General features: G+C 44.2%; 1 protein-coding gene across 1 annotated transcript in view; it reads left to right on the top strand.

Annotated features, from left to right (window-relative positions):
• TLL2 (tolloid like 2) overlaps positions 1-12,624 on the top strand; it is a 175,352-nt gene that overhangs the window by 141,033 nt on the left and 21,695 nt on the right. Inside the window, exons 11-13 of the mRNA XM_077821485.1 lie at positions 918-1,034; positions 7,338-7,483; positions 10,129-10,324. Coding sequence (XP_077677611.1) covers positions 918-1,034; positions 7,338-7,483; positions 10,129-10,324 — 459 coding nt within the window. The remainder of the gene's footprint in view (positions 1-917; positions 1,035-7,337; positions 7,484-10,128; positions 10,325-12,624) is intronic.

Consider the following 12,624-nt stretch of genomic DNA (forward strand, 5'->3'; position numbering starts at 1 on the left):
GGAAAGGCACTTAGTGTAACCAAGTGCTGTAGGACTATGGAGGGTTGAGTAGGAAGAGATGCTCAACTAAGATGATTCTGTGTCACGTGCAAGGGGTGGAAGTGATCACCAGGGCTGGCATGATGGAGAGGTTTTCCCTCATGCTACATCCACAGGAGGAATGGATCTGTCTTTCCTTTTGGGCCAGTGATGCTGAGATTTTCAAAGCTGTCCGGGAGCTCTCTATATCGCACTCCCATCTGTATTAACCCACTGTTCTCCCAACCTTTGTCTGTCTGGTTTATTGAGACTGAAGTACCTGGGGACAGGACTGCTCCTTGCCATGTGCAGGAATAGCGCTTAGCACCATGGCTCCTTGTCCTGGGTTCGGCGCAGTTGTCATACAGTTAACGCTAACAAGGGCCATCTTTATTCTGTGTCTGTGAAGTGCTTAGTCCAATGGGTTCCAGCACATGACTAGGGCTCCTGGTCACACAAATCAATAAGAACGATGGAAGGTAAAGTGCCAGGGCTCCTGGGTATTGGTTGTCACTCCTAGCACTTTGTCTCTCACAATAAGTGAGACTAAAGTCCCCACTGCGTTCACCTACATGCTTTTTTAAGATGACCCAGACTTTGCGTGGGTAAAATGAGAGCCAGGCGAATGGTGGCAGCATTTGGGAATGAGCCATGCTGGCTTTTGTTCCCGGATGATATTTGAACCCTGTCCTGGGTGAATACAAATAAGGTGACCCCTTCTTAAAATCTAAGTTGGAGTAGGAGTGGAAAGCCTTTTAAATGGCTCTGTTTACTTTTACCATTGACTCTCTCTTGAACTGCAGGCGCCTCGTACGTCTCCCCGTCCACCACTGTTGCGATCACAAACCACTTTTGCCAAACAGTGGAGAGATCTTGATTGTCTGTTTCCTGCTTTCTAGGTAGATTTTGTGGTGATAAAGTCCCCGAGCCTCTTATCTCCACGGACAGCAGGCTGTGGATCGAGTTCCGGAGCAGTAGCAATATCCTGGGCAAAGGCTTCTTTGTGGTTTATGAAGGTATGACTCTTAGGTCTGCACAGTGATTCCAACACCAGGCATCATACGTGGGAATGTAACAACTGGGCCCAGAGCAGGGACCTGTTTGACCATAAATGAAGGCTCTCAACCCACTCATGTTTCCAAAGGCTAGCAGGGGCTGCAGAATTCGGAGACCCCCTTCAGTGTGCAAAGCCCAGATCAACCAGCCTGGCCCACAAATCCGTTTCCAGAGCATGGTAAACCGCCACGAGGAGACCACATCTGAGCATGGGGCTCAGATCAGCTCTTCTGCTTACCCCTGCCCTATCAACCACCTATTGTAGCTATGATCCATCTAGCTGAAGTTCAGTCAGTGTTTATCGCTGGGGTGTTGGCACTTCCTCTCAGGCTAATTGGCCAGCCAGATCTCTGCTCAGAGATTAGAGCGGGATAAGCGTCTGGCACTGAAATTTCTACCCTCCCTGAAACCAAAGGATGGACTCAGCTCTTTGTCCTTCAGGTAGATCAGGCAAGTTTCTTGAGGCTTCTTGGATGAATTCCGGAGTCCCTTTCTGCGCAGCCTAACATTTCTTATGAGAGTAGGGACTTGCCCTGATGTGCTGGCCACTCCCTGCTTGTCTGTGGGCATGTGATACACTGGTGTGACGCATTATGTCTATTGTCTGTGAGGCTCTTCAAGATGAGAGGTGCTGTAGACTTATAAAACATGATGATTTAAGGAAAACTCGCTCTCCTGGTTGTGTGTGAAGTTTCAGAACTTGCATTGATTGCTGCTGTTTGACCCCTATTGATTCAACTCCTTTAAAGGCCTTAGCCCCTTTACAGCTGTGGAGAAGAAGCTGTCCATGTATGTCAGAGAGCACTGGTTTGCATTGTCCCTACTGGGGCTGCATGGGCTCATGGGTGTGCAATGGAGTTGGATGAAATTTTTGGACCAAAAGGTGTCTTCTTGTTGAAATATGTTCTTTCTTTTTTTAAAAAAAAGACAGTTTTTCACACACAATTCTCCATGTCGTTTTGCATGAACAGTCTTCCAAAACTTGTATAGAAAATGCTGGAAATGTTATGGAAGTGTTTGAAAAATCTCCATAGCTGCTTTTGAGAGGGGAAAAAAATTGAAGAAACTTCCACTGGTTATTTATAAAAGTAATAAAAAAAAAAAGGGTCCATTTTGGTCACTTGGGAATGAAAAAAAAAAGAATTTTTTCAGAAAAGTAGGTTTTCATTTTGCGCCTCTCCCTAGTTTGCAAAATTTCCCTGCCAACACCACACAGTGAACTGTGGCATTTATTGCAACCCAGAGGCTTCAGTAGTAACTGCAGGATCAGTGGCTCGGATGGGGCTGGCCAGGCTGGGGAAAGGATCCAGAGGTGCCTTGGGCAAATAGAGCATTACGGGCATATGGGCACTGGGCTTTATGTGAATGACGGCTTTGCAGAATGGGTTGTTAAACAGAAGTTTTGGAGGACAGTACTCGGTACCATGGGTCTGTGCATCTGAGAGCTGGTAATGCAATGTCTGCAAGAGCTAAAGTTCAAGTTTGGGTCTGAGCCTTTTCCTAGCAATTACCAGGGCTTTTGTCCCTTTTTTAAATTAAATATTTGGAGAGCTTTTACCCTCATAATTGTTTTTCTTTCAAAATTGATTTTGCTGCTTAAATTTTTGTTGTCGCTTCCCCTGTCTGCCAGAGTAATTACCGGGGACCAAAAGCAGCGAGATCGGAAAGATACGTAATTCTCAGAACTGGTGACACAAATGGATCTTCATTTGTATCACTTAGTTCTTTGGCTGGATTTTTAGCCCTGGCACTTACTGTCTGTCTGAAGTACCACTTGTCTTGTCTCGCTCTCTGTTGAAAATACCTAGAGAGCAGGTTCATGCTGTTGTCCAGCTCAATCCATTTTGCTTGCACTTACAGCAGGCTGTTACTAGCAAGAACCTTTTGCAACGAATGGAATAGATTTTAAATGTCAAAAAGTATGAAATTCACCAAAAAAAACAACTCCAGATTGGAAGGCCTCAAACAACCCTGAGCAGGACTAAGAACTTTGAGCCCAATGCTTGATTCAGGCCAAACCTTCACTGAAGCTGCAAGTCAATGCTTTAAAACTAGAGTGCCTGAAATTTGACACCTGCAGAAGAGCGGCCTGGTTTTCAGAGGGAATGAGCACCCACTGGTCCAAGGGACACCTGGGTCTCTCAGCTGCTCTGAAAATCAAGGCACTTCTATTTCGGTGCCTAACTTTTATGCTGCTGCTTTGGGGGACTGGTCATGCCAAAGTCAGTGGCAAAATGGTGCAGGATCAAATCCATGCAATCCCTCATTTTCGTAGATCATGGAGCTTTCAAGTTTGACAGTTTTGGACATACTGTTCCCTTGGTTTGCTCTGATTACAAACAGTCCGCTGCTGCCCAGTGGAGTTATTTTGGATTTAGAACAGATCAGATTTTGGTCTCCGGTTCTTTCCTGAATAGTCTGTGCTTTGAAAACTGCCTTCACATGGGCTGGATGCATATCCTCTTCCACGCGACCAAGTTCACGGTGTGCTCGGCCACTGGCCTGCCTCAGTTTCCCCATCTGTAAAATTGGGCTAATGATGCTGATCTCCTGTGGGAAGTGCTTTGAGAGCTACTGCTGAAAAGCACTAGATAAGAGCTAGGTTGTGGTGTTTTCAAAAGAGGCAGGACATAATACACACACTTTTTCATGGCACCGTCCCAAAGCACTTGACAGGCTACAAGGTACAAATCAAACTAAAAAAGTGAGGTTGGAAGCATGCTTCAGCTGGGTCTGGCTAACGCCCAGCAAACTCTACACTCTTGGCAAAAAATAAATTCAAACAAATATTAGAGAATCCAGACCTGAGCAAATCTGGAATCCAGCCAGTTCTCTGCAGCCACGTCATCATTCCTCACTCCTTATGGCACTGACTGACCTGAAGTTTGCCCCTTTGTTTTGTTCTGCGGTGGAAGTATGTTGGGTCTATATTGTTCGCTTTGCAGTGTGGTGGTGTTATAATATGTTGGGAATGGATTCCTGAAATCCATTTTACAGTTGAGTGGGGGGAGAGTGAGTGATAAAGGATTATAGAGCCATGGGGAATTGGCCCCATGTCCAGGCTTCCTAACATAATTAATAGTTTTTCTGGTGGACTCTGTTAAACTCCCGTTTTCAGCCTGGACTCCAGGTTTGGGATTTTCCCTGTATCTAATGAGTGTGAGAGATTTGACTCAGGAGTGGGAGCCCCGATCCAGCAGATCTGACAAGGACCATCAATGCAGGGCACCGTTCCTGCAGACTTCAGTAAGCCCACAGGAAGTGTGTGGGAGGAGTTACCCCTGGGTGGTATAAGGAAGGTCGTGGACAGAGGATTTTGGCCGCATGGGTAACTTTAAGCTCTTACCATCTTATATCTAGGATATTTGAAGAAATTAAACTTTTGGGGGGTTTTGTTTTGATGCAGCTGCACCTTTTCTTGTCCTCCATTTCCCTTTATACATCCCTCAGTCCGCTCCATCACCTCCTTAGTGGTCCACCTCTGCCTCCTGCATTTACCCACTTTGTGTCTCCCTCCTGGGCCCTTCCACTCTCCTGCCATGATCTCTTGCTTCCTGACCCCATGGCCACATTTCCTGTTCCAGTCCATGCCCTCCCTTCCATAGACTTATAGAATGGTAGGACTGGAAGGGACCTCGAGAAGTCTTCTAGTCCAGTCCCCTGGACTCATGGCAGGACTAAGTATTATCTAGACCATCCCTGACAGGTGTTTGTCCAACCTGCTCTTAAAAATCCCCAATGATGGAGATTCCACAATTCTCCTCAGCAATTTATTCCAGTTCTTTGCCACTCTCACAGGAAGTTCTTCCTAATATCCAACCTAAACCACCCTTGCTGCAATTTAAGCTCATTGCTTCTTGTCCTGTCCTCAGAGGTTAAGCAGAACTATTTCTCACCCTCCTCCTTGTAACAACCTTTTATGTACTTGAAAACTGTCATCATTTCTCCCCTCAGTCTTCTCTTCTCCAGACTAAACAAACCCAATTTTTTCAACCTTCCCTCAGAGGTCGTGTTTTCTAGATCTTTCATCATTTTTGTTGCTCTTCTCTGGACTTTACCCAATTTGTCCACATCTTTCCTGAAATGTGGTGTTCAGAACTGGACACAATACTGAGCTTTGTCCCATACCCCTCCCCTCCACATTTACACTTTCCACCGTTCCCTGAGCCCCCCATTCATCAACCCCACTCCATTTCCACCAGACAGCTGCTCCCCTCTATCCATCCCCACTTCCTGCTTCTAAGAGTCTCCCAAATTCTGACATCAGGGATCACAGCTCCATGCCATCCTGCCACCTCCAATCTTTCCCTTCCAGTTGCCTCTCTCTCAGTTCCCTTGGTGCCCTATAAGAATCCTGTCCCCTTGCAGTCCTCTCCAGTCAACAACAGCTACAACACAGCCTGGAGTTAGAAAGGTCCATTCATATTTCAGTATTGTTCCGTGTACCTGTCAAAGGAACTTGCAGCCTCACTCCTCAGTAAATGGAAGCAAATTAGGAATTTATAGGCATGGTCACTGTGGAGCCAAACACAGTTTAGGAAAAGTTTGAAAAAAAATGAGTGCAGCTATTTTAAAGATACCAAAGGAGTACTTGTGGCACCTTAGAGACTAACCAATTTATTTGAGCATAAGCTTTCGTGAGCTACAGCTCAATTCATGAAAGCTTATGCTCAAATAAATTGGTTAGTCTCTAAGGTGCCACAAGTCCTCCTTTTCTTTTTGCGAATACAGACTAACACAGCTGTTACTCTGAAACCTTTAAAGATACCGTAACTTCAGAACCCTTTCCGCTAACTTTACCAAACTTCCCAGACTAAATCTACACAGGGATGAGACCCTGTGTGTAAAATTTCAGGGGAGTTGGGTTCTTCTTAGGGATGATGGGAAGGGAGGGAAGCCTTCTAAAAACTGGGCTTATAATAAACTCGCTTCAGCTTGAACTATAGAGTGACTACGGCTGCTCCACATGATTTAGGACTCGCTAACCCACTGCTGAAATGCAGCTGCTACAAGGGGGGATGGGGTAGAAATGCAGCAGCCGTTCTGCACTAGCACCACTAAAACAGGATGATTTTTAGGAGTGGAATTGACTAATAGCTCTCCAATTGAGACTGCAGCAGGTGGGGCTAACAGGAAGACCTAAGTTGCAATGAGTAGCCAGGCTACTAGAGTTGGTTAACACAGAAATGCTATGGAATCTCTAAGATAGTCAGGGTCTTGGTTTTGTGACTCATCTGGAGGCAAGTCTATCCAGTAGCTTCGCCATTCATTGTCACCCTGGTTTCTGAGAAGCAGCTCCATAGAGCTGCTTGGATTCAGTGCTGGAAATCTAATGTGCACATTGTTACTTAATGTTTGCTATGGTAGTGCTCAGTTTCAGGAACGGGACCCATTGTGCAAGGTGCTGTACAAACCTACCCACAGATCCCATGCAGAGGTCACACTGGGCTCTGAAAGCGTATCTTTATTTTTTTAAGGCTGATTTTTAAAAATAAATCTAAGCTTTAAGTACGGTTTAAAAAAGAAACACACATTCTCTACGCAGCTCCTGGTGCTGATAGCATAAACTGCTGTTACCTATTCCTATGTCGAGCTTTCTTTCCTTGATTTGATCCTCTTACCAATATGAAAAGTTTTATTTGGAAAACAGCCCCAACCTTGTCTACTGGAACTTGCTTCTCTGTGGCCCTTTTTCCAAGTCCCAGCTCTACACTTGCAATGTGCAGTCCGACCTCTGTGTTGCCCAACTTCTTGCCTGCACAGAGAAATACTTGTGCCCGGATTCTAAGTCTGCAGAGCATCTGGGGATGCATAAAAATATGAGACCATATGCAATGCAATGCAGCTGTATTAGATCGGCCTTTATCTTTAGGCACATCTTCCCATGAACTCACATTATGTTTGCAATCAGTGCCATCTAGTGGCAGGATTTCACTTTGCTTTTTTTGTGGGCTTTAATGTTCATTTCATGTCTGATTGCTATTATTTATTTGATGATTACATTATTAAGTGATGTACCAGACACAACTATCCAAACAATTCCTGCCCCAGAGAGCAAGATATCCTTGGGGGCGGACACAGCAAGACAAGAGGCACTAAGCAGAATCATGTTAGGCTTTTAATACCTTTCACAATTTGTTTGGAGGCCTTGTAGAATGAGTGTCATTAGAATAGATTTGCAAGGGGAGAGGGTGTGCTGGGAGCAGGCATTTGGTGAGGAAACAATGTGTAATCCCATCCATGTGGTGTTTGTTTTTGTGAAGCGATTTGCGGTGGAGAAATTCACAAGGATGCTGGCCAGATTCAGTCTCCCAATTACCCAGATGACTACCGACCTTCCAAAGAGTGCGTCTGGAGGATCATGGTTTCCGAGGGGTTTCATGTAGGACTCACGTTCCAAGCATTTGAGGTGAGAGGTTTGAGGTGTGTGCTCTTAAACCAAACTAACACGGCAGCCCTTGAGACTGTAAAAAGGACGTATGATAGAGAATGTACAATTTGTAAAAACTGGGGAATTTTCCCCCTAAATGTTTTAGAAAATTATTTCCGCCCAATCCTGACTCCACTATCATCAATGAAAAGTGTGTACTGTGTGTGCCTCCTTGGCTGCTTCTCCAGATAATCCATCCATAACACTTTTATCTGAGGACCGCAAACTGCTTGACAGCCTGTTAGTGGTGTTGTGTATCACAGTAGCATTCAGAGGTCCCAGTGCTCGGTTCTGTCTGGGCACCTAAGGAAGACAGGCCCTGCCTCAAAGACCTCGCTATCAAAGTATAAGATGAGAACCTAATGATTCAGCAAACAAACAATGAGGAGTACAAGGTAACAGTGAAGCAAATTACTCAGGCTCACGCAGTGGCAGAGCCAGGATACAACCCAGAAGTCCTGGCACCCAGTCCCCTGCACTACCCATCAGGACACTCTGCCTGCAGGGAATGTTGAGAGAGGATTCCTGCCATCAGACTGCAGAATGCACAGGACATTGATTCCCTAGCCAACCCTGCACAGATCTATTGAGACTGCACCACCCAGGAACACATCCATATCTTCCCCCTCCCCCTTTAAAATCTTATAGTAGCCATAAAGACCTCGGGACAGACCGTTCCAGCCAGGTTTTCATAGAAAAGTAGAAATTAGAGAGAGCAACTTGAAGGTTGCTGAGAGGTTGAGATGGAGCTTACATCTGATGAGTTTGCAGCAACTAGGATTATTTAGCCTTGAAAGGAGAAATTACAGGATTTACAATAAGTGAGCTATGTAAGAATATTAAATTGGGGCTTAGAACTGATGAGCCCCTCTGTACTATGCTGTCATGTAACATGAGATCCCAGGGTTATTTAATGAAGTTAATGGTTGATAAATTTTGAATAAACAAAAGGAAGATACCTCTTCAACCCATGTGATGAGGGAATGAATGGAGATTAGCAAATCATATTGTGTCTAGGGGCCCGATCCTGCTCCCACTGAAGTCAGGAGCAAAACTCCCCCTGTTTTCAATGGGGCAGGACTGGAGCTTAGATCAGTTTAGGGTCAGCAGTGGCATTTGTGAATGTCTAATAAAGTGTCCTGTTTCAGGACAGCAGCCAGCCTCTGCAGAGGTCAGGAAGGATTTTTACCCAGTGTTTGCACTATGCATTGCACTACTGGCCAGGTGCATTCTGATTTGATTGATTTTTTTTCTGACTCTTTGAAGTAGCAGGGCTGGAAATAGGCTGTGCCAGACCCTGATGCCGTGTCTTCTTGACCTATGTTTTAGCTCCCATCTGTTCCTTTTGTAAAGGCCAGTGCAGGATTGTTCTCTCCAGTCTCTGCTTGTTTTGTCCAGACAAGGGCCATCAACTCCAATGGGTTGGCTATGGAACCCCAGGGCATTCCCCAAGCTGCCTAGTTTGTTGCTCATCTCCCTCCTTTGCTGTCACTCATGAGGTGTGGCCACAGTGCGGAGACTTTGGTATCCTGCTGGGAAAGCAAAGGAGCCCTAGTTCTTGAGCTATTTGCCAGTTGGTGTTTAGCATGCTGGCTGGCGGGTAGGGATGTTCTTTCCCTGCCTGGAGATCATCCCCTGGATTTGCCCCTCCTTGAGGCTGAGCCTGAGGAGGGCAACTCTTGTAGATAGGAACCAGAGTCTCTTTGGAAGGTGGCATGTGAAGGCAAGACAACTAAGACCATATAACACTCTGACGCTGCATCTCAAGGGGCTGCAGGGGATTCGATGGCAGCCCCGTGATGCAGGCAAGAGGCTTCAAGGCTACTAGCAGAAGATCCAGTGGGTCCCACCAGGCCCAATACCCTTGTGAGGAGGCAGCATGATATGGTGGGTGCTTTGGACCCATGATCAGAGCAGATATTGAACATCAGAAGTGTGTAAAACAAACGTAAAGATCCAAGAACTGAAGAGAAAATGGAGGGGCAGGAAGGTAGGGTCTGAGCCCGTCCTTCAGGCCCTCTTCATTGAAATAAGGGACTAGGCAAACTTTCCCCATGCTGCCCTGCCTATACACCTCAGCCCTGCCTGGATGAACAGCAAGGGGCAAGTTATGATGGGGATTTTTTTGTGCTGTCACCTGGGAGCTGAGCTGAGACCGATCCGTAGCTACGTCAGTAATCACAAATTACACATTCAGTTAAACTACATTTTAAACCATACAACCAATAATGTGCTTTGCAGATTGGCGGGCTGATGGTAACCTTGAGGTCCAAAGTCTGTTCCACTTGTTTGTTTTACTTTTGATTGAGAGGAATGTTACTTAGGACCACCTGTCCCCATGCTCCAGGCACCGTTAACGTAACTTCAGTTGCTGAACTTGGGTGTATTTCATTTTTAAGCTGATCCACCACAAATCCGCCCCCCACCCCCGTTCCCCTCTTAACAATTCCCCACTTTCAAAAGCCTGGGGGAAAAAGATGAGCCCTGCTTCAGCTGAGCCAGAGAGCTTTGCCTTGACTGTATTGAATCAATGTGTGCTTTCTGATCCTTTAAAGCTAAACAGAATCTGATGGGGCTGAGTGAAGTGGGTGACCTCTGTTGGCATGTTCCCTTTCCCTCTGCAGATTGAGAGGCATGATAGTTGTGCTTATGACTACCTGGAAATCCGAGACGGCCCTACTGAGGACAGCCCTTTGATTGGACACTTTTGTGGCTACGAGAAGCCAGAAGATATCAAATCCAGCTCAAATAAAGTGTGGATGAAGTTTGCATCTGATGGGTCCATCAATAAAGCAGGGTTTGCAGCAAATTTCTTTAAAGGTATGGATTACACATTGGACCCTAAGGTGGTTTCATTAAGATGAAACCTCTCAATCAGAGACACTTGAGACCTCTCTCCAAGGATGGCCCATGGGCCAAGTCCAGGCCATAATATTTAGCAATGTGGCCCACAGGCAACAATCAACATAAGGCCTCTGTCTAAACTGAAGACTGCAAGCTGCTTGGGGTAGGGCAGGCTGGGAGCTGAAGACTACGTAGCTCCTTATTAAAGGGGAAATGGCTGCCTTCCCCTCTCCATTTTAAACAGACCAAATGGGGCCCATAGCTTCCTGGCAACTTGCCATTGTAGTCCTCAGCTAGTCAACTCTGGGGGCACCCTGTGTTTTAATGAATTTATAATAACCAGGAATTTAATGTGAGTCTTGCATTGTTTGGAAGAAACATGAAACATACAAAGCACCCAACAGCTTAAAAAACTTGAGTAGAAGGTGGTTGAAATCTGTGCTTTATGAGAACATGGGACACTAACTTTTAAACACTGAGAATAAACCAGCCATGAACCTATACAGGATCAATCCTTAAGGGCTAAGCCTTCTACTCAGGTCCAACAGTCAGGCGATGAGGCACCAAAAATGAGGGATTACCTTGTCTTCAAGCCAGAAATGTGACCATTGGGATTATTCTAGTTTATGCTACTCCATGCTGTCCTTACGGAGAAGCTAGAGTAGTCCTCGGTTATGCAGACAATCTCTGAAGTGCATATAATATTAATAATGATGTGACTGTCTTAGGTTTATATGGTACCTTTCATCTGGAAGCATCCCAAAGCATTATACACTCGCCTGTACTGAAATGCAGCTTTCTCTGGAGTGGGACATTGCTGCTCCTAAACAGTACAAAGCTGGTTAGGTCAGGAACTGAAGATAAATAGTTCTCCAACAGGTTGGATTTGATTTAAATCAAACTGATTCAAATCATGGTTTAAATCACTAGTTAGGAAGACTTGATTTAATCATGGATTTCTACATAAAAGTGCATTCTTATTGGTTGTTATAACCTTAATACATATTCTTCACAACTCAGAGATAAATGTAGGGTTCATTTTTTGAAGGTACACAGTATACATTTTTAAGTGATTTATTTTGAAAACTTTTCAGATTAGTTTTACAGCTATATCAGAAAATGAATGATTGTTTGGTTATTTCATTTACCAAAGGTAATTGAAGCAGATATTTGTGAAGTCATTGGGAGGTGAACTATCTCCAATTCAACAGGTTAATCATTAATGTTTGGAGGATTTTCTTGCCATGCTGTATTAGGAGAACATCACTAGACAGACATTTAAATTGTTTTATTTAACTAAAACAACAATGTTATGTATTCTGGATTTTTTTTCTTCAACAGCAATAATATTTTAACAAAACAAGAATATGATTTTTTTTTAATTTAAACATTCAAGTTTTTTAAAATCAGGTTTGTTTTTGTTAAATTTTTTTAACTAAATAGTTAAATGAAATATTAAAAAAAAAACCCCAAAATTAAATAGACTATGTCAGCCAGGTCAACATGAGAAACTTAAAATATTGGCTTCTGCAGCTAACTCAGTCGTCTTCACCTTCATTTTCCTGTTTGTTCATAATCTAGAAAAGAAAAACAAGCTTTCCTGCTTTTTCAGGTCCCAAACGATTTCTCAATTTGGAATGAATTAGTCCAAAGGAAGAAAAATATACTGGTAGAAGAAGCTACTGCTGTTAAAAGTGAGATTATCACTTCAACAGTCTCTAAATCCAAGTGCTTAAGTGACTTCCACCAGCTTACTGGTGTGACTTTCTTTAAAACCTCATCAGCAAACATATATTTCTTGAATAGTTCACTCTTAGCTCTGAAGTTTATTATAGTTGGCATTATGGAGGGATGATGACTGGGTGTCCATGTCATAGCCAACTCTTCTTCTTCAGCAGTTAAGGTTTGACCCTGGTGCCGAGTATTGAAAATATCTGCAAGAAAATGAGCTGGAGATAGTGCTTGTCCCATTCGTTTTTTTTAATGCTTGTAATTTAACTCTGTCATTGCATATTTCTCTTTTTAACATCTCACTCAGTTCCTTCCAAATTTCAACAGCGTCAGCAATAAAACAGCTACTTCCCTGCATTTTGTTCAAGGCTACAAAAATAGGCTTCAGGGTACTCAGCGTGTGTTCAACATTTCTCGTAAGCCCAATGTTGAGAATTTTGGCTGTGACAGTGCCATCTATTTGTTCACAATTTTGTTCACAAACTGTCATCAGATTAGGCCAGTGCTCAAAACAGTCCACTACTCAGTTCCATCGTACGTCTTGT

This window comes from Eretmochelys imbricata, chromosome 7, assembly GCF_965152235.1.
Source record: "Eretmochelys imbricata isolate rEreImb1 chromosome 7, rEreImb1.hap1, whole genome shotgun sequence".
In the NCBI taxonomy this organism is placed as follows: domain Eukaryota; kingdom Metazoa; phylum Chordata; order Testudines; family Cheloniidae; genus Eretmochelys; species Eretmochelys imbricata.